This window comes from Lycorma delicatula, chromosome 4, assembly GCF_047948215.1.
Source record: "Lycorma delicatula isolate Av1 chromosome 4, ASM4794821v1, whole genome shotgun sequence".
Lineage (NCBI taxonomy): Eukaryota > Metazoa > Arthropoda > Insecta > Hemiptera > Fulgoridae > Lycorma > Lycorma delicatula.
In genome coordinates, this window is record NC_134458.1 from 5,142,217 (window position 1) to 5,165,174 (window position 22,958).

Genomic DNA, 22,958 nt, shown 5'->3' on the forward strand with positions numbered 1-22,958 from the left:
AAATTAGTGAAATTTTTTTTCATAACTTAATTAAGGAATGTATATAGAATTATGTGGTACCACCCCTACATTCTTGAGTGTGTTTTGATCGGTTCCTAATTTTTGCGCCCTCAATTAATTTATTTCATATTTATTTGCTTTTCTGTTAATTATAACTTGAATTTTGTACAACATTTGAATCTTTAAACTTAAGTTTAACGCTTAAAACTTCATAAAATTAATTAAATTTTTTTTAACTACAACTGTACCTTAGTTCATTTTCTTCAACAGATGAATAAGGTATCTGTTAAGTTTTCTGTTTCTACCAGTTCAAGTATTTTTATGAATTATCTTGAGAGTTTTCTAAGTTTGTAATTGTAAATGTATATATAATTATATTAAAATTGGTTGTATGTAAGCATTATAAGAATTTATTGATAAATGAAGGTTATTCCTCTATACTTGTTAAATTCAATTTTTAAAATATTTATTTTTATTTTAAAAATGTATATGAATTTTACATAGGTATATAAAATCTTTAAAAACCTTTAAACCTCAAATATATAAACAAAGCAATTCTTTTTGAGTTTAGAGTTTGAATTTTGTTTGTACATGTACCCCACTAGTTATTTTAAAGTCTCACTGGTAATACAAATATATTTTCAGTCCCATCAACTTTCAATTAAAACACTCCAGTACATTTTATTTGGGTTTCAGAAACTTATTCTAACACATAATCAAATTTACTTTCATTAAGAGAACATAAATATCTTTTTATTAATTTTATTAGTACAATTACGGATTAAAGTTTAAAAAATCTTTTTTTTCACTTGACTAATGTTTGTTTCTTTAATGTACTTCACAAGTTGTTTCATATTGTTTGCAGATGGCCGTTCCGGATTAAGCAGTACAACTTTGGTTTATATCGCACTAGCTTCTGTTTTTCTCTTAGTATCTGGCATTGCCTTAGGAATAGTAATAGTATGTTGTCGACGTGCTTCTGATTCTCATGATCGTAGCAAAAAAGGGTAACTAAGCCTTGAATATTATTTATTTGTGTTACATATAAGCATTACTTAAAATTTCATTGCTAATGTCGATCAGAAAGTACTTAAAAATTAATATTTATTTCATCAGTGTTGGATCATGGCCATACAACATATAAATTCAAACACAGTTATTGTACAGATACGTTTATTTCACACAGTAAATATACATGATGGAACCCTCCCTTACTACCACTTTTTTTTGTTTACTGATGAAATATTGATTATTTCACAGCCAAATAACATGATTTTAGACAGTGTTGCCACATGCTGTGCTTACTATGGGTGAGCGCGACGCTAGCTGGTAGACATTGGAAGGACTGCAGTCCACCTACTTGCCTGCACACATCTTCCTCCCCATCAAGTCAGCTGACCATGCAATTCTCCCACTACAGTGCCACTGCAGCCCCACCACTCTCCTGCATATAAAAGACCAATGTGATCACAGCAAAAACATTCTGTCACCAACCTCCACCAGAAGGAGAAGAAGTTCCCTAGGGGCCACCACTGCCATGCTGTAGTGGGGACCCAACTGCTGCTGAGGGGAAGTTCAGTCCGATTCCAACATACAAACCGCAGCTCCCTAACTACTGCCAAGCCAACATCACCAGAGACCAGCTTCCAAACCCAATAGCTCTTCTCAAGGCTACCTTGCAAAACCCACAAATGGTCCTTTTCATGGCTACCATGAAGTTCTAAGGATAAGTTGAAGCCATTCTGTGACAGAAGAATTGTATTGAATACTATTCAATTTTAAAAAAATTATGGTGCAAACATTTTTTTTTCTTTTTGGTTAATTCATGATTCAAGTACCATTTAAATATTATTTAAATAACAAAACATTTTTTAAACCAAACTTTTTTAACATCAGTGGTGTTGTCCAATATGAGTTCTATCTGCAAGACAGACAGTACTCCCTAGAAGTCATCAGTCATCTTCGTTAAAATGAAAGGAAGAAAATACCTGAACTTGGTCAAGATAATTCATGGTTCCTTCATATTGAAAATGCATCAGCCCATAAATCACAGCTAATTTATTAATTTTGTACAAAAAATTTGTTCTACTGCATTCACTGTACTCACCTCTGCTGCACCTTACAGGGGTCATACTGGTCCTACCGACTTCAAAATTAAAATGCTATTAAAGGAGATTAATTGTACAGTATTCTAAATATAAAATAGTTTTAACTTACTTTTGAACTTTTTAGAAAACGTTTTGCTTTTAACTAACCTTGTATATGTACTAATGCAGTCATTTCAGTTTGTTTTGTTTATTCTGCATATCTGTTTTTTTTTTTTTTTTTTTTATTTAACTACTTCTTACACTTATATTTAATTTTATATTATATTGTGCTCTTCCTAACGGTATTTTATTTTTTAATTATTATTTGTATATGTTATGGAATTTTTACTAATGTTTTGATTTTATTATCTATAACCATTTTTGTGTGTGTGTCTTTGTCAGCCATTTTGATGTGGCATAAGTTGAAGTTTTTATTTTTTACTAATCTTTTCTTTTATTATTATCTTTTCTGTCCTTTGCATTATTTTTGCCTCATCACAAAAAAAAAAAAAACTAAGAATTGATGCTAATTTAACAGTTTATATTACACATTGTCAAATTAACAACTTTTACATGTCAGAAATTTAAGTGTTAATAAATGTAATTTGCTTCTTGACATAAATTTAAATAAATTATTTCTAATAACTCTTCAGTACAAATGTAATAATACCAATACTTGAAAATTACATAAATAGAAAAATAAATTTGAATTTTACAGAAGTGATGAAAAGAATCACATACTGATTCTTAGCAGGCTTTAATTCAGTAATAGTTGAAAATGCAAACTATTCAGATTACTGCTGTTTCAGTAGTATATTTCACTAGCTTTGTTTTCCTCTTATTTATTTTCAGATTAAGTTAAATCTTAATGAATGCATACCATTTACCATTTTATTATTACCATTTATTTATTTTATTATTACCATTTTATTATATGTCAGAATCATGTGTAGGGTTAATGCTGCCTTCCTGTGTTATGGGAATGCAGTTTGAGGCAAGATTTAATCAGTTACATTTTAGCACTTAACAGTTGTACCTCCTAACACCAATTTTTCATTGAGTTCAAATTAACAGCAGTTCCCGGTGATATAAAGATGTATAAGCTACAGCTGCACAAGCAAATGAATGCAGTTGTACCGTGGTGGTATGGGATTTGGCCCTGGAATCAACAAAGCTGTGCAGGATATCTGGATATTTTTGCATTGCTATATTGTTATATTTTGTATTTGTTAGTCATTTTTAGTTTCATTTAAAAGAACAGTGTCATTGACAAGCCGTAATAATAATCTTTTATTTTAGGATTATTACTCAGTCCTAACATTTTTCTTACAAATCTATACCTTTTCTATAAACAAATTGAAAAGTAATTGGAATAATCTTTTCCCCTTTTCTTATTATTTTCTCTTTTAATTACAGCTAACTGGTTTTTATGTAACTCTTAAATAATTTTTATTCTGTATTATCAAATAACTTCTTAAGACCTATAATACCATACAGGTTGCTTTATTTTTTCAGCCTGTCATCCTAGTTACATCTGATGCAAGATAATAGCTACTTTATGCATTTGCTCATTCTAAACTTTAATTAGACTTCATTAAAAAGTATCCTTCCCTGACACTCTCTTCATCTATGAACTGTTCTTGTTAAAAATTAATACTCTTCAGGTGGCACATTATTTCACTCGATAGTTATCCCACTCAAATATATACATTTTTGCGGCAGCAATAATGCGTTTAAAATAGAATAATAACAAGCCTGCGATGGTTGTGTTTTTAGTTTTTAATAATTGATTCTTATGTATTTTTTAGCATTAAATCTGAAACTAACCTTCATTTTTTCCATCACACCAGGATTTATCACAAATTGCAAATTTCAAAATTTGTAAAAAGTTTAAAAATTGTGAAAATGTGATACAATAAAAATACATATAAAATGTTTTTTTTTTAATAATAAATTAATATAATATATCCACTTTTTTGGCTTAAACTATGCATTCTTATAGCTAAACAGTTGAATGGTCTAAAAAGGAGGATGAGGGATTATTGATCTCCTAATTTATAATTAAAATTGCTACAAAATAAAACTAATTTCTATTATAATGCATTTTTAAATTAATTTATTTTTATTTATTTAATTAAATTTTATGAGGTGCATCATGCCTTTGAAAACCACTCCCCCTCTTCACCAACCCATCATGACCAAGTATATAAAATACTTCAGTTTTATTCCATGTGTTAAAGTTACTTTGGACAGCTTATACTCTACTTCGCACTTTTCCTTCTATGTTCTCTATAGGGTTCATCTCAGTGTAACATCCAGCAATAGTCTGCCGTCATCGTAGTAGTCCATTTTCATTGATACCTCCTTACCATTTCTTTCATGTCCTGATGGAATCTCTCGCCCATCTCTCCGTTAACGGCACCCAGATTTTCAGGAAAATAGTCCACATGTGAATTTAGGAAGTGAATCTTCATGCTTATGGAACAGCCTAAATTTTTGTACTTCTGCAACATGTTCTCAACGATTGATTTAAAGTCTGGATCCTTCTTATTGCCCAGAAACTTGGTTACTAAGTCTTTAAAGGCTCCTCAGGCTTCTTTTTCTACAACTTCCATTTGTTTCTCAAAATTATCATCTTTGCTGGTCAGGACCAGCAAAGACACCCACTGGCAGTTGATAAGACTGGAAATTTGTCACAGATGTTTTTAAAACATTTACCTTATTTTGTTAAGGCTTTGACAAATTACTTCATCTAGCCTAACTTGATATGCAGAGGTGGAAGAACTTTATTCAGATCTATGACAACACTTTGGAGCACATTTTTGGTTCCAGGTTTAAAGAAGCTCTGTTTGGCCAACTTTTCCCTATCCAATGATCTTTTCTGTCTTCTATCCAGTTTGACAGCCAAGTTATAATGGCAAATGCACAGCCTGTAGCTATCCTAAAAGAGGGCTGCAAAGAATGTTTATCCAGCAGTGAAAGGTCCACTGGGACCAGTGGACCAGCAGTTAGGACCACTTAGGGTGTGGACTAAGGGGACTTCTCTAAAGGAGACTAGGATTGGAAGCTGTTAGGTTAGCAGTTAGGACCACTTAGGGTGTGGACTAAGGGGACTTCTCTAAAGAAGACTAGGATTGGAAGCTGTTAGGCTATTTTTTTTTTTCATAATCTGTAGTCAATATTATTTTAATAGACCCTATATATTTATCAAATAAAGACTATTTTTTTTATCATATAAGGTTTTTGGTATTGCATTTAATATTTCAGTTGCACGCACATTAATCCAAACACAGGGAATTTTTTGTTTATTTCTATGTTGTTACACTGCTTGACACACCCATTCTTTAAGTTATCTGTGTAACATAAAGATAATTGTTCTTTGATTATTTAGCAGTTTTCGTGTTATAAAATAGTGTTTTGTAAAAGTTTTTTTCATTTTTTATTATATAATCATATTTTCATATTTTTTGTTCCGTTATCTTGAATATAATAATGGATATAACTCCAAGAAAATGTTCGAAAATTATTTCTCTTTCTCAGCACACCAGTATGACACAATGACAAGTAGCTTCTGAGTGTGGTGTTTTACTAGGGACAATGAATGCTATTTTGAAACAATTTAGAAGAAACTGGTTACTTTTCATTTCAAAGGAAAGGCAAATGTGACCAAAAAGAAAAAACTACTCCAACACAGAATTGGTTATTAGTGAGAAAATGTAAACTTGATCCAAAATTATCTGCTGTGGACTTAAATCAAGAATTAGCAGCAAGTGGAACAAATTTACACATGACAACTCTAAGAAGCTGACATCTTGCAGCTGGACAAAAAGCTCGTCGGCTAACTAAAAAGCAGGTTTTAACACCAGCAGTGTGCAAAAAAAGGCTCTTGTAGATCAAAGCACATGCTAATTGAACCAAAGACAAAAAATGTTATGTTTTCCTATGAATCACATTTTTTATGTTCGGGGGCAAGGGTTCCATTCATTAGAAAAGCATCAGTTGAAAATGCATCAGTTAAACATCCCTAGAAAAAAATGTTTTGGGGTTGTTTCACATTTGAAGGCTCTTGTTTATTGCTTCCAGTAGATGGTGTGTTGAAAAGTGATTGATATATCAAGATTCCAAAAGAACAAATTTCCACAAGGCAACGAAGTGATCCAATAAGATCTGGCACTGTGCCATGCTGCCAAAAAAAGTGGAAAAAGTTTATGAAGAACAAAACATTAAAGTACTCCCATGGCCAGGCAACTCTCAGGCTTAAACTCAATTGAAAATCTTTGAGCATTAGTAAAAAAACGACTCAAAAATGAATTGTACCATAAAAATTGACCTCAAAGCAATAATATCGGTGGTATACATGATTAAAAATAAAGGAGAAAATATTAATTAATTGCTAGATATTCACAAATTGTATAGAAATGATTTTTTTTTCTAAATAGAATTAATTTTTATTAAATAACGTGTGTTCAGATTAATCTGCACACTACTATATTAAATATAGCAGTTTTAGTGCTTTGACCCTAACACGTATTTTGGACATGCCTAATGTTTTAGTCATTGTTTTGTGCACCCATTCTTCTAAACCCTAAATTGTGATCAGCAAAGTTTGACTGTAATCAATAATAATAAATGAAAAGGTTTTTATTAGTATCTAGTAGAAGTATTTCAGTATTGAAAACAGATTTGTTGTGTCCTAATTATAAAATATCACGTCATTTTTTTTCCAGTACATAGTGCTTAATTATGGTGATCAAGTGAGACTGGTACATTGAAAATGTTTTTACCAGTTGTCATTTATCTTAATTCACACCCTTCAATGTATAGTAATAATATTTTCTTTACAAGTAACTAATTTATTTCTTTTAGTTACATGAAAGGTAGTTCTGGTAAACCTGGACAGAGCAATATTAAACCTCCAGATCTTTGGATTCATCATGATCAAATGGAGTTAAAGGCAATGGAAAAATCATCCCAGGGTAGCCTTGATGCTGGGCCGACATCTTTGACTTCCCGTGATTTGGATCCAGAACCGGATACTCAGCAGCGTCATCCACCAACAAATTCTCTTGAAAAACGTACATATTCATCTTATGTTGGTTAGTACATTTTGAAAATTTAGATTATTTTTTCTCATGTGAATATTTAATCAAAATGCATCTTAGTGAATAAGTTTAATAGATATTTTAAATTTTTACTTTATCTCTGTCTTCTTTTCTTTTTCTGTTATAAATGCTTCTTGATTTATGCTATTTCACCAGAGTACGATTAGTATAGTTTTTATATTGTTTAAAAACTTAAAAGAGTAGAGAAAGCAATGAACACATTGTCTGTCATGTTTAACTGAAAAAGTTTTAATTAAACATTACTCTGTGAGTTTGATTGTTCTTTTTTTTTTCTTTATTTAAACCGTATAATATTTTTACAAAATATTATGTTGCTAATTAAGTAGTATACATTATGTATAATTGTTATTGCAGCAAAAAATAAGACATGATAAAGTAAGTAATTAAAAATATTTCATATATATTCTTGGTTTTTTTGCAGATTATTATGCATGATTATTGTTATTCTGATAGTTAGTGCATGTCGTATCTCTTTGGATGCACTTATTTTCTGTGAAGAGCCTTATTTTTCATTTATGTATGCAGCTTGTAAAACCTTTTGCCCATTTATGTTAAATGGGCAAAATTTTGATCATCCAAAGTGAGCATGATGTGTATCTATAATGTGTTAATGTAATTGTATTGTTAATATTTTCACTTATTAAATGCATATCATATTTCACTTTTTCATAAATATAGAATATATTAGGTTTGTTCAAAAAATATGCGGAAGTTTTAAATTTTCCATTCTGTATAAGTCCTATTGTAACAATTTTTTTTGTTGTGTTAGTGCACTTGTCTCTAATGTATATTTACATTGGTAGCCATATTAGATGCTTAATTTATATTTTGCTTTCGAAAAGGTTACGTGTTTTCATATGGTTGGTGATTTTTAACTTGTGGAAAAAATGAAACAAAGAATTTGCATTAAATTTTTCTTTTAGAATGCAATAAAGTGCAGCACCACATTGGAAATATTGAATGTGGCTCTTGGCAATTCTGTTAATAAAATAAGCGTTTACAAGAAGGGCATGAAGATGATAAGTGCCCTGAACATCCCAGCACATCAACAACCAATGACAGCATCAAAAAAGTGAAAAAAATGATTATGGACAATTGCCAAATCACTATCAGAGAGGTTGCTGATAGTGTTGGCATATTATTTGGCTCATGCCAAGCAATTTTTTCAGATATTTTGGACATGAAACATGTGGCAGCAAAATTTGTTAACAAAATTTTGACCAAAAGCAATGCCAAATGAACATTGCTCAGGAGTTACTGAATGATGTGAATGATGATCCAGAACTGCTCAAACAGGTTATAACTGGTGATAAAACATGGCTGTATGGGTATGACATCGAAACTAAGGCCCAGTCATCCCAATGGAAGCTTCCTGAAGAGCCAAGGCTGAAAAAAAGCTCGTCAATTTTATCGAAATTGAAGGTTTTGATCATTGTATTCTTCAATTTAAATGGTTTGTGTATCATGAGTTCTTGCACCAGGTCATAGAGTCAATAAGGAGTACTGCCTGAAAGCTGTATGCTGTTTGTATGAAGCAATCCGAAGAAGCTTTCTGAGCTTATTCTGCTATCGAAAGTAGTGAAAAAAGTTCATACAAACACGGGTCCAGATACCTTCCATTAGCAAGTGCCCTGATTCCTGGGCAAAAAATGAAATAAAAAACCATAGTGAAATTCTAGGAACTCAAATAAAGAAGTAAACTTGATTGTTCCTTATGGTTTTTGACCTGATAGATTGAATGAAACAGGTTCCAGAGCCATATTTCCAGTTGTTTTCATAATATCTGACGTAAAACAGAAACATTTGTTGTCAAAAAACACATTTTTTTTATGTTTGTAATACAACAATTTTGTTAAATAACTAATAAATCCGTAAAATTTATTATCAAAACTTGTAGAGAATTTAATTTTGAGAAAATTGATGAAAGTAGCCAATAAAAAACAAGTACAAATTCAAGAAATTTGATTTTATTACTGACACTTATCACATGAGAACTTTTAAATTTTATCAACTACAGAAAATGAAGTTAACATAATATTGAAACAGTGTTAAAAAAAAAATGTAATTGATACATTTAATAAAGATTTATAGTAAATTTTCAAAAATCTGTTCTTATACTTCTATACATTTGGCTGCACGCTTTCGGATTGCTAGCATTGCTCTCTGCAATTCTGCACAAATTTCCTTAATATGTGCAGCAGCATCTGTAAAACAAGCAACCAGCTCTTCACACATTTGAACTTTTTCTTGTACACAATACTTTTCATCCAACTCCCTTAGTGTAGAATTTTGTACTTATTGATTATCACAAGGATCCAGCTTGTTACAAAGTGTCCTGCACACCATAAACTGGAAAACCACAAACTGCCGGGAAAGGCGTTATCTACTAATATCCAGACAGCACTGAGAAGCCTCAAAAATGGTTTCATCAATATCAGCATCGTGATGGGCAAAATGGTCGCAGTGAGTACTAAAATTGGGTGTATCTGTTTCTTGTAGCATATTCTTGAATGTCCCACTAATTGTTTAGGATTTGGAACTCCATGGTTAGGAAAATGTCTTATAAATACTATGTCAGAGTTTTCCTTAGTTGTAAATAACAAAGGCATTGCTGCATTATGACACCAGTTAAAACAAACACCCGCTTAATTAAACTGCACTGTACTGACAACAATTCACTGCAGTAATGCAGAACATGCAATGCACTGATGACATGAAATGGCTGGCCAGTTGGCCAGCTGATACTGTGTTACCAACTTATGAAATCATAATTTCTCAGATTTTCAATTTGACAGTGAATTAGAGAAAGACACATAAACTTTATTGCCTGACCTAGTAGACCCGGCAATGCTTTGCTATTGCTAGATTTGAGTATATATAGATTAAATAAACACAATTGAAATTTTGATAAAACATTAACAAAATGAACATTCAGAAATTCATAAAATTTAACCTTTCCCCTTTCCTTTCCTTTTTTTATTTTTCCATTTTCCCCTTCTTCCCTTTTCCAATTTTTCCCCGCACGTAAATCGGTCCAGTAGTTTTTTAGTCTATAGCAGACACACATATCAAAAACATTAAAATGGAATCGTAAAATATTTAGTATAGTATGTGTTGCTTTTACATCCAACAGATTGCACTGTTTTTCAAAAAAAAGGATGTTTTTACCTGTCACAGGTGTGACATTTTAGGTATATAAATACTAGATATATAAAAACATGCACGTTTTTGAATGCAACATTGTGTCAAAATTTCAAAGCAATCGGTGCAGAACTTTCGGAGATTTAAGATTTTGAACCAACAAACTTTTACATTTTTATTTGTATAGATAACATTAGTAATTTTTTTGTTAATATAATATTATTTTTTGTATATTGCATTTTGTAAGAAAGCAAACATACATGTAATCCCTTCGTTTTCATATAGTAAGTGTTGATAAAAAAAATCAAATTTTTTGAACTTTTATTTGTTGTTTATTGGACTATTTTACTTCAATTTTTTTCAGAATTAAATTCTCTACAAGTTTTGTTAATAAATTTTACTCATTTATTAGTCATTTAATAGATATTTTGTGATACAAGCATTAAAAAATGTGTTTTTAGACAACAAATGTTTGTGTTTTATATTAGATATTATGAAAATTACTGGACATATGGCGGCTCTGGAACCTGATTTATTCAATCTATCAAGTCAAAAACCATAAGAAACAGTCAAGTTACTCTGTAATTTTGGTTCCTAGAATTTCACTATGGTTTTATTTCACTCTTGGCCCAGGAATCAGAGCAAAAAATTTCACTAGCCATAACTCATCAACAGAGCTTTTCAAAACCCATGCTTATATGAACTTTTTTCATTATTTTTTCTAGTAGAACGAGCTCAGAAAGTGCTGGTAACACTACATGAATCAGCCTGTATTACTGCATTTAAGCTGTCTGTGTAGATCACTTATCATTATATAAATACATGAATTTCTCAATTTTTTTTTTATGTGATGTTTATGGAACAGACATAAGACAAAATTAAATTTTTTCTTGCATGTTGCCAAGAAGTTAAAACTTGAATTTGAAATATAAAAAATAATAAATATTCAGTCTATAATATTAAAATCCCTGTTTCAATTTTAAAGGAAACTATTGTTGTTTTTGTCAGTCACCTATAAATTTAGTTAATGAATATTTAATAATAGAGTGTTTCCCAGCTGCCTTAAGTTTTCCGTTAATATTCCCCTCCACAAAAAAGTTTCTGTACGTGAAAAAAACTATAGTGATGAATATGCTTTAAAAACAAATTAATGAATAATTTTCACCGTACCTTATCAATTATAACTTTCAGACTGACCTTATAAAAATTTAATATATTAATCTAAAGTACAGTTTAGGAAAATATTTTGTATTGACACAGCTACTCCCCAATTTTAGAAATCATGTTAATAGCCCAGATGCAAGAAAAATTTCTTGTTTTCTGTAGTCTAGGCATTTAATTTAATCCTACACCAAGAAGTGTAAATTAAAAACTAACAAAAAAAGTTTAAGTAATTTTGAAATTGCTGTTTAGAACCAGTTAAAATCTTATGTTACTTATGTTAATAACCTTCTATATAGACACTGATCTGTTTATATCACAATACAGTTTTTTTAACAAGATTAGAAGATTCTGCAGTAATAGTCCAAAACGTCATTTGCTGGGTGGTTTCTAATTGTCTAATTTCACTGGTATACAAAATTTGATTTATTTTTTTCCCAGAAGTGAAAATGGGTGAATATAGTAGCATTTTATGCAGTGAATTCATTTTTTCAGAATTAATTTATCACGTAAGAATTTTTAGAGAAAAGTATTTTAATTTTACAACATTACATATTGAAAATGCATTCTTAGTATAATATAATCTTAACTAAAATTTAGTAATGTTTGATTTTCTATGATATTTTGCATGTCGTCTATGACATGCATGTTCATGATATCCATGAACATGGAGGGGTCTGAGCATGCTCGAACCCCACTTGCCCAGGTACTGCTTTTCCATATCCAAAATATTCTGATGGAACCATCAGGAACCCTTCTCCCCCCCCTCTGACCGAATCCAAGTGAGAGTCCAAGAAGTGAAAAAGATCATCCACTGTATCCTTGCAATTTTCAGATTATGGTTTCCTAAGAAGTTCTGGCAGATGCTCTTAAAAGATTTCCATGCAGTTTCTCCACCACGTTTAATGTACTTTCGAAGTTGTCATCTATAAATAAATCTCATAGTTTGAGATCCTACAAAGATTCCTTCTTTAAATTTGCTTCACTGATTTTTGGAAACTTATTTTTTAAGTAAGCGATCCAAGCTGACTTCGATCCATTGCTTTCACAAAGTTTTTCATAAGCCCCAGCTTTATATGGAGTGGAGGTAAATAAACTTTTTTTGAATCAACCAGTGGTGCATTAACATTATCATTATTCTTTCCTGGAATTAATGCTGTTCAGTTTTGCCATCCTTTCTGTAATGATTTTTTCAGTCTCTGTTGTCTCACTTGCAAACAAAAATACAGTGTTTGGAATCCAAGTTGAAAACCTAGCAATAGAGCAGTTACTTTCAAGTCACCATACATAATCCATACAAGGTCACCGAGATCCACTCATGTTCGTAAATGTGGTACACCAGACAAACACAAAGCTTCATATTTTGGATCAACCCTTACATTATCATTATTCTCTGCTAAATCTTTGTGTTGTTGATACTCCATTACAACCACTATAGTAGGAACTTTAAACGAATTCGGTATTTTACTTAATAGGAAAGTTATAGTGATATTTTGTTGTTTTTTTTTTATAAAACCCTCCCATTTTCATCCCCCTGGTCCTATTTTGCCCATTAATGAACTCAACGGAGATTTTTGGTCGTTATATTTTATGTACCAATTCAAAAGTGATTGGCGGAAAATTGTGGCAGTTATCGTGTCCACAAGAAAGTGAAATATATGTATAAATGTGTATATACAAGGTGTAATCAAAAAATACGATGAATAATTTTTTATTAAAAGAAGTAATAAGGTTACATAGAATTCGATTTAATCTCCTTCAAAGTACTGTCCTTGGCTAGCAATGCACTTATCCCAACGTTGACTCCATGACTGGAGTCATTTCTGGAAGGCATCTTTCGGAAGGGCTTTCAGCTGCTCGGTCGTGGCTCTCTCAATGTCAGCAATGGTGTCAAAATGTTTTCCTTTAAGCACAGTTTTAATTTTTGGGAAGAGCCAAAAGTCACATGGTGCCAAATCCGGTGAGTATGGTGGATGTGGACAGACAGGAACACTTTTTTCAGCCAAAAACTCACGAATGAGAAGCGAGGTGTGACACGGCGCATTGTCGTGGTGAAGAAGGAAGCCATTGGTCCATTTTTCTAGTCGCTTTCTTCATACGTCGTTTCACAAAATGCTTTGAACGGATCCGTACAATATGTTAAGGTCTTCCGATAGCTCTCGAATAGCTGTTAATAGCCTGTTTGAACAAACCACTATTTCCACCTTTTGCACATTTTCAACTGTTTTTGGGGTTATTGAACATTCCGCACACTGCTCGTCTTCAACAGACTCATTTCCGTTTTTAAATCGGTCATACCACTTGTACACAGTCTCCAAAGTTACCACATTATTGCCGTACACCTATTCTAACATTTCATGACCTTCTTTGGCACTCTTTTGCAACTTAAAACAAAACTTAATGTTAATGCGTTGTTCAAAATCCATGTTGTGCGACAGACACGATAAACACAACCTCACTCTAGCGGCTCTGGCAGCTGACTGGCAAGCTCGAACGTATTACAACTTGTCCCTGCCTGTCTCAATTGATCACGCTATTGGACAAATTACAGCATATGGATGTAGCGTTGGAAGTTACCGCTATAAAAATTCATTGTATTTTTTGATCACACCTTGTATAAAAACTTTTGAACTGACGGTGGTTTTTGGGTCTGAGGGATGTGAAACAGAAGATATGTCAAAATTTTCCAGAAGTCGAATCATGCTACCCATTACAATAGGTAGCTTTCTTATAAAATTACCCAAAAGTTTACGTCATAACTTTTATAATGACTAAACAAGTATTTTCATAAGTTACGATGCCAAATATAATAATATCAACCAGTTTATAAATCATGACAATCTTTTCAAGCAAAAAAATAAAATTTTGTTAGAGTTTGAGCATAAATTATTTGCATTTAGTGTATGTGTGTGTGCGCACAAAATTATTATACATATTATTGTATTAATGTCTGTTTTTTATGTATTCATTAATTTTACTACTCTGAAGAACAGAAATTTACTTATAAAAAATACATATATTTCAATTTTGTTTTTGTCAAAAGCAACATGAAACAGTAGAGTTGAGTTTTAAAACCATAAGTATTTTAAAAACATATAAAGCACAAATTAATATTAACTCCTCATTGTTGTGAAAGTTAACTCCTTCGCTGATCTTTTGTAAGCATTCAAAGTTGTAATCTTTTTTAATCATAATTTACTAATGTGTTTGATACATTTATCCATTCCTTATCAATGTTTGAATTGCAGCATATTTATTACATCTTCATCATCAGTTATTTATTTTATGTATTCTAATCTTTACCTAACTTTCTTTCTCGTAATAAACTAATAATTTATTATTAATAAATAATATAAAATCAGGTCATGTGGGAATCACTAAGTCAGACCGACTAACTTAAAAATCATTTGATCAGATTGAAACTTTGTCATACCAAAAGGAACACTTTGATAAACAAGCCGATAAATTTTCTAATGCTAGCCGCTACCTGTTTTAGAATGTTTAAAAAAAATTATTTTTAAAACTGACTTCCTTTTCATGCCGACTATTATTATTGAACTGAGGATAAGTAAGAGGTAATTAACTGTTTTCAATATAGAAATAATTCCAGATTTTAATGATTTCTTTTCAAATATATATTTTTCCTAGGAAGACAATAGTTTAAACATGAGTGCCATTTTTTAATGCCACAATACTAGAATTCATAGTATGAAATTGAATACCTTGGAAAAGTTCAGTTCTAAATTAATCTCTTCTGTAAAAGAAATATTAAATACTATTCAAAAAAAGGTTTTTGAATTCTACTTCAAATGAATTCTTGGCATTTGAAGGATGACAGAACATGTAAACAATGTTACTGACATTAAAACACTACATTATTAATGAGTCCTGAAGAGAGAAACTTCAAATTCTTATCTCTTGTAATTAATTAGAGAGTTGGACATTTCATTATACGTATCTGAAAATATAACAAATGTATGAACAATAAATGTGTACGTAGTATTTCATCCCACAGTACTTAATCTACTGATCAGTATGTGCCTGATATGGAGCCTCTTTCAGGCAGTATTAGAAAAACATTCCTTTTAATTGAAAACTGATTAGTTTTAACAATTTATTTTACTGCTTTCTTATTTTGGGGTCTGTTAGCAGCTCCACGTCTTGTTCATTTAGCAAGTAAGTGTGTGTTACATCTTTAGATCGATCAACAGCTCAGCATTTATTTAGATTAGAATCTGCTTGTAGAATTGAGGCCAAGAGCTAGGAAGATAGGAGCTAGTTTCTTTTTGTTCTATGCTGATAGTAAAAGTGTACATTGTTTCACCTAATCTTTAATATAACTGTATAATACTAAGATTCTTCTGTTTTTAATTTTTATGTTTTTGTATGTCATTTAGTGTATTATTAGTGAATATTTAGTAGATCAAGAAAAATAGTATCGAGTAGTGCTACTTATTTTTGATGGGCGGCTGGACATACTACCTGTGCAGATGTGCTTGGTTTTTATACTCCATTTCAGCTACCTCTGTAACGACTGTTAAAATGAAAGAAAATTAAAGAGTATGATTTCATATAATAATAAAAAAAATAATAAGAATTTAAATTTAAAAGTATTGAGATATGTAAAATTAAAATTTTTATGTATCAGTTTAAAATAACTTATTTTTTGGAGCGCATGGAAAAAAAAAATTATATTTGAGCATGCAGCTTATTGTTTGTTTTATGCTTGAGCGAATGTTTGTTCGATGTGTTGTGATCAGGCAGTGCATCCCAGCCTCTTCTTCAGCCAGAAGAAAAGACATCGACTACACGTCGTGTTGTAAAACCTAAGCCAATAATGCTACCTGTTGAGAGTCAGCCGCTAAGAGAACGTAAGTGTTTAAATAATTACATTTTTTTGTGTTGTATTCTTAATTTGACTCATTCTTATAAGCTGACATAATAACTTGTTTGAATTTATTTTTTTAATCACTTTTTAACATTGTAGTTGTATAATTTTAAGTGATAGATCATGCAAAGCTAATTATGAAGCGCAAACTGTTTTGCCAAAGAATATATGTTTTAATACCAAGATCTATGTCATTATTTTCTGTATATTTAACGGGTTTTTATGTCTTAATTTTATTAATATAGGAGGCAAAATATGATAAATTAATATGTGTGTGTGTTTAATTTTTCAACTGCATAATGAGTTGGGCATGTTTTATTTTGCTTTACTAGCCACACCTTCAAATTATCTCATCTTGTTTAGAGATGCCTTGGTTAAATCTGATTAACACATGAGCAAAATTAAATATATTTACAGTAAACGATACTTATAATAAAAATTTTAAATACTTTCTTTTTAGATGTTTTTTTATGTATCACAATAAGAGTTTTCAGGTAATTAATTGAACCATTGTAACCAGTATAAATTTTGACTAAAATAGGCTCATAGGGCTTAATTAAGTTATTTATTTGTATTGTATACTTTTTATTTTATAAATTTTGTATTACGTCGATGGACGATTTGAAAATGCGAGGTTAGATTGACTTATTCAGAGAAGACTGATGGTGGATAATCTGGCATAATTCAATTCTTATTTCACATTCTTGCTAAAAATAAAATTTTATCATAGTATGACATCATGATTGCAATGGGAACAAACTTTTCCCACAGAAAGCCGAGTGCAGTGACTTTGTTCAGAAAACTGTTCAGGAGGTTTGCAATTTATGTTTTATTCTGGATACAGGTATGAGAAACTATTATTAAAGGCCTCTCCACAAAAATACTTCAATGGATCCATTACAATATTACCAATCCGTCAACTATTTAATAAAGAACTATTAAAAATGTTAATTGTTATAATGATAAATTATGTTCAAAATTATAACTAGAATTAATTTTGAATTGGCCAGTTTCATATTAGTATAAGTATTAGTAAGATGATTTGTGAAATTCTGATACGCAAACATCAAAGTTTCAGGTAGTTTAATAATGGGTGTTCTGAATCAAATATCCACTAAACAAAAGAGTTTGTTTTATATGTTTTTTTTATGAATTTATTATTTTTATATATATAGAGTTTGTTTGATAACCAATAAATAATATATAATTATTCATTGCTGTTAGTAACATTTTTTGATGTGTTGAGTTACTATAACTGGTTTTATGTTATCTTAGGAGTTCTACAAATGAAAATAAAGAAATTAAGCTCATACAAATATGGGTCCAGTATTTCGTTTTTTAGTTATAGCTTGTGAAAAATTTTGCCCTGATTTTTTGGCCAATTAATTGGTCCACCTTGCTTAATACAGTTGTTTTTAAATCTTATATTCAAATGATTCCTAACTTAAAAAAAAAAAAAAAATGAAGAGGGACATTGACATGTTGAAAAATCACTTTTTGTGTCATTGGTAGTGGAATATCTTCTAGAAGAGGAGGTAAATTATTTTCTAAAACATTTCAATACACATTTCCCACACGGCAATCTTTAAAAAAATTACCTAATAATATGCTTGTCAATGATATCCCACACCCTTTCTGCTCTGTCACATGTAGATTTTTCAAACTCCAGTGATGATTATTTTGTGAACTACTAGTTCCATCTCTTGAATAAAATAGAACTTACTTTGTGAAGATTGTCTTGAAGTCAGTAACAGAAATTTAGATGCAGCAGAATGTCCCAGATAGTAAATTTTGAATCTCTAATCAGTAATACAGGTAGAACTTTTCTTATGAAATATTTGCCACACTGTACTGAGAATAACTCAGTGTGATTTGAGATCCATCTAGTACTGAGCCACAGCCTACATTGAACTTGTCAAATTATGTTCTGCTCTTCATTGGCAGGATGTTCTTGGCATTCGTCAGAATACTAACATGTAAAGTAATTGGTTGTGTGTAAACACAAAAATATTGACGCAAAGATTTTCTGATTTTAAATTCTTCTATTAGGGAATTTTTTTTTATATTCATAATGTATTCCATTACAAAACCCGTAAACAAAAATTATATCTGCATATTCTTTATTTTAAAACTGATAAGTCATATTCAGAAAGGAACACTCAACACCGTAATTTTCTTCAATCTTGAAAGCCCATAAAACTATTTAAATGCAATATAGGAATTTCAATTATCAAACAGTTTTTGATCATTTTACCAGTTTTCAAAATTAGAATAAAAAATATATTTTTTCAAAACTATTTCTAAATAATGAAGTTATTTTTATTTAATTTTCTTCTTTATTTTTAATATTTGATTTTCTTTCTAGACATCTTACAATATCGAAATGAATCTTTAGATTTAAAATTATAAAGTATTTTTCTGTCATCTTTCAGTCTTATGTTTCGCTTTTATTTTTAATGAAAGTTAAATTTCTTAAATTCTTCTTCATGTTCAGTTGACATTATTTACATTGATTTTCTCAGAATAGAATTCTCTACAAATTTCATTGCAAAATTTTATTTGTTTATTGGAAATTTAGTGAAATTATTGTACATCAAACCTAAAAAAAAGAAGAGTGTTTTTGAACATTGATTTATTGTTTCACAATAATTTTCTAAATTAAAAAATTACTACAGATGAAGTTCTGAACCCTGTTTTACTCAATTCTCAGGTCAAAAACATGAAAAAATCAAAATTACCGTTTAATTAGAGTTCTAAGAATTTCACTGGCTTCATTTTACTCTAGGCAAATAAATCAGGGCAAAATTTTTTTTACATGCTATAACTTGAAAACGAAGCATGGACCCATGTTTATATGATTTTTTTTTTCCACTTGTAAAACATGCCCTGATATTCTTTTTGTTTTTTGTGAGACATCTGTATAATGTATTAGATTTTGAGCCTGTATAAGACAAATTCACAGTTTTTATGGACAATCATTCCTGTATCATCTACTTTTTACCTGATTGAGTATTTTACAGCTGTCACAAATTAATATATTAGTACGTATATGTTGATAAAATGCTGTTATGCTAAATAAATAGAAGTGTGAATAATTAGATGACATAAACAAATTCACAGGTGAATATGATCATGATAAATTTTCCTTATAGTATAATTGAACAAAATAAAAAACAGTCTATTTATAAAATATAATTAATCTAGATAACTTTAATGTACTGGTGGGAACACTTCTTGGAAAAGAGCTGAGCTGTCACTATACTGCAATGAGATTTTAGGTGTCTTGAATTCAGTTGGCATGATATATAATTGGTATATTGCTGAACATGAAAAGCCTGTGATAGGGATCTTATTTTAAAGAATAAATTGAAAAACAGTATACTAATATCATTTATGTACTTTCAAAGTCGTATAAAAAGTTCCAGTTCTTGGTTCTTAAAATTAAGCTGTAATTTTTAATATTATTATCTGAAAAACATAATTTTTAAGGCTATATTATATTTTCTACTTTTACTTGACGCTCTATAAAGCAATATTATGTTTTCCTTCAACAATGATACCACGTGGCCAAAAGCCACGTGCTTTGACATGCAAGTTGCCACAAGAAGCGAGTTCTACTATGATTCCTACCGTCTGAAAACGTTTAGCAATTAATTTATTGAACTGCTGTATTTTTGGCAATGTATAATAAAATCCTCTTTGAAATTGTGTTTTGTCGTACAAATCACATTTGTCAGCTTATCTAAATCTGAAAGGAAGATACAAATTGTTGTTATTATGATAATAATTATTATTATATTTTCTGCTAAGAACACTATAATTTCAATATTAAGTGCTATTTATCTTTCTTAGCTTCATTTTTTTATTATATGTTGACACATTTCTAAATAACTCCATTGTCAATACTTATTGGAGTTATTCTGAAACCCATCAACGTATAATAAAAGAATGAAGCTAAGAAGAGCGGTAAACTGTACTCAACATAGAAAATATACAAATTCATTGAATCTATTATTTTGAGATAACTCTGGAAAATTTAAATGTGTTATTTTCAAGCTGAAGACATTGCAGAAGACTGATTACTGCCCATGTCAGTCTACTTATGCAAATATAAAGTAAGTCTGATTTAGTCATGTTTTACAGGAGACACTGTACATTACATATTGAGGAATATGTAATGCAGTACTTTAACTTCGTTTTTTTTGTCTCTCATTAAAGATTAGGTGCTAGAATATTTTTGTTTCCAGAAATAATCTCCATCTCTTTCATGACTGTTCTAAATGCTCCTTTACAGCAATCAGTACTCTTCAGCTATTTTTGCAAAATGATCGCTTACTATATTGTTCACGCATATAAATGTTTTGTAGTAGTAGCATTCAAGTCACTTCTTATTGCATAGAGTTTGTCGATCTGTCCTGCAAGGTACATCCATGTTTACATTTCTCAAAAATATCTTTTCTGAACTCTGAATCTGTTTAATATCTCACTTAATTATCGACCAATGTTTTACTCCATATAAAATGTTAGGTACTGCCATTATCTCGTGCAATTTTATTTGTACTTTTCAACTGTGTCTTGAAGATTGAAATGATGGACAATGCTGCACATCAATCTAAACTTGTTTAGTTTAATTTTAACATTATCATAGTTATAACTCACATCCTACCCTAAATATTAGAACTTAATCTATTCAAAAATTTTATTGCCTTTTTTCATTAAATTCTTGAACTAAAAGTTTAAGTGAAAGATATATACTGTTATAAATCAGCACAGCACATTGAGCCTACTAAGGTGCAGGTGATATTCAGCCCTAAAAGTGATACCTTCACTCTATTCGCTGTAAAGACTGGGTGTAGAACAAATATCATATTCCTCCCATAAAAAGTAATGCTTTCTAGTTTTTTTTATACCCGAGATATTTTATGTGTGTTGTAAACATAATAAAGACCACAGCAGGAAGCTAAAACTAAAATAATAATAATAAGCTCTAATGATTTGGCATACTTTACAATAAATATGACAGCCTAACATCCAGTAAAATACCAAATGTAAAACAGCTTCTATTTTCTATGCGTTTTTGACATCATATCATTAACAGACTAAAAAAGTCAATAGACTTTTTTTTAAAGGAATAACTCAAACTGTTTATGAAAATATAAATGTTTTATGCATTGTTATGAAGTCGGTGATCACGTTTTGTTTTTTATTGTTATTATTATTAATGGTAATTTCCTAATTGATTAAGGTTAAGATTAAGTAATTTATTTTTAAATTACTGTTCAAATGTGTGAATATAGATTTAAATCTAATAAATTTTACTAAAAATCTATTTACAGCTGTTGCCACAGCTACTTCTGTCGGGGGACCAGGTGCTTCGGTCAGTAGTACTCAAGTCTCAGTGGATTCTGGTTCATTGCGCCCGATGTTTCCAAGGACTCAATATTCCATATCGAGAGCTCATGTTACTTTAGATCAGTCTGGTGAGTTTAATTATACTTTTGTTTATATATTTATTGTTATATTACCATTAGTAACCATCATTTTCTTTCCTTTTGGGGGGGGAGATCTTGTGAGCGGGGTAATGTTTGTTGTACTCAGGTCTATTGCATACATGTTATAGCCTTCTGAAGTACAGAAGTATTTCAAATATAAATGAGAATTTTTTTCCTTTCTTTGCTGTAATACATCTTTAATGCTATAGTTAAACCTAGAAATCTGTCTACTTGGGCTTCTATCTGTCAATTTTATATTACGACTACAAAATGACGTATGTTTTCAGTTCTGAGTAATATTATGTAACAAATTTTTATTAAATTTCATGATGATAATTAAGTCTTCAGAAAGCTCAAACAATTGACATTTTTGTAAAATTGTCAGTTTTTACGAGACTTTATGTAAAATTTTAAAAAACAAGTTTATCACAAGTAATAATGAATTTCTTTATCACGAGTCTTGGAAAATTTGAAGGAATAAAGTCCTTGGCGACTGGGAATGTGTGTTATCCCAACCAACATATTGTGTATAATAGATGAAGTTCTTTGGTCCAATCTGCTAATATCCATTGAGGGACTGTCAGATGAAGTAGAAATTAATGTCCAGATATTTGTGGTAATCTGTTATAAAAGTAGCTGTACAAAATTTGCAAAGTGGACTTCTTATACTGTGAGTGGAATTCAGATCATTGGAAGAGATAGATATAAACTTCTTAATTCTATAAGACATGGAGCCATCATTTTATTCCTGAATTAAATGGAATGATTTTATCATAAAAACATTGAGACTCTTCTTCAAGAAAAGTAAAAACAATTTTTTCAGTGCCAAAATGTGGCCGTCAGGTCCAGGATTAAAAGGGCATTACTTATTTGGATGTTATTACTATTAAAAACAGTATTAATTGACTCAAATGTACAAAATAAATGAAATCACCGATTCACTTCACCCAGTCATATGCACATTCATTCCTCCATTATAATGCTCATCCTCATATGCATTATAAATGGCAGTTTTATTGACTGAATCAGGTTCTACCCCATCCATTATACGAGCTTAACTTGTTTG

At 30.4% G+C, this 22,958-nt stretch overlaps 1 protein-coding gene across 4 annotated transcripts in view; it reads left to right on the forward strand.

Moving 5' to 3' along the window:
- fra (neogenin protein frazzled) overlaps positions 1–22,958 on the forward strand; it is a 223,663-nt gene that overhangs the window by 149,351 nt on the left and 51,354 nt on the right. For 3 of the 4 annotated variants that reach the window (XM_075362193.1, XM_075362192.1, XM_075362196.1), the window contains 4 exons: positions 866–1,007; positions 6,954–7,183; positions 16,273–16,383; positions 21,737–21,880. In XM_075362193.1, the coding sequence (XP_075218308.1) occupies positions 866–1,007; positions 6,954–7,183; positions 16,273–16,383; positions 21,737–21,880 (627 nt within the window). The remainder of the gene's footprint in view (positions 1–865; positions 1,008–6,953; positions 7,184–16,272; positions 16,384–21,736; positions 21,881–22,958) is intronic. The other variant, XM_075362195.1, reaches the window with a different exon arrangement.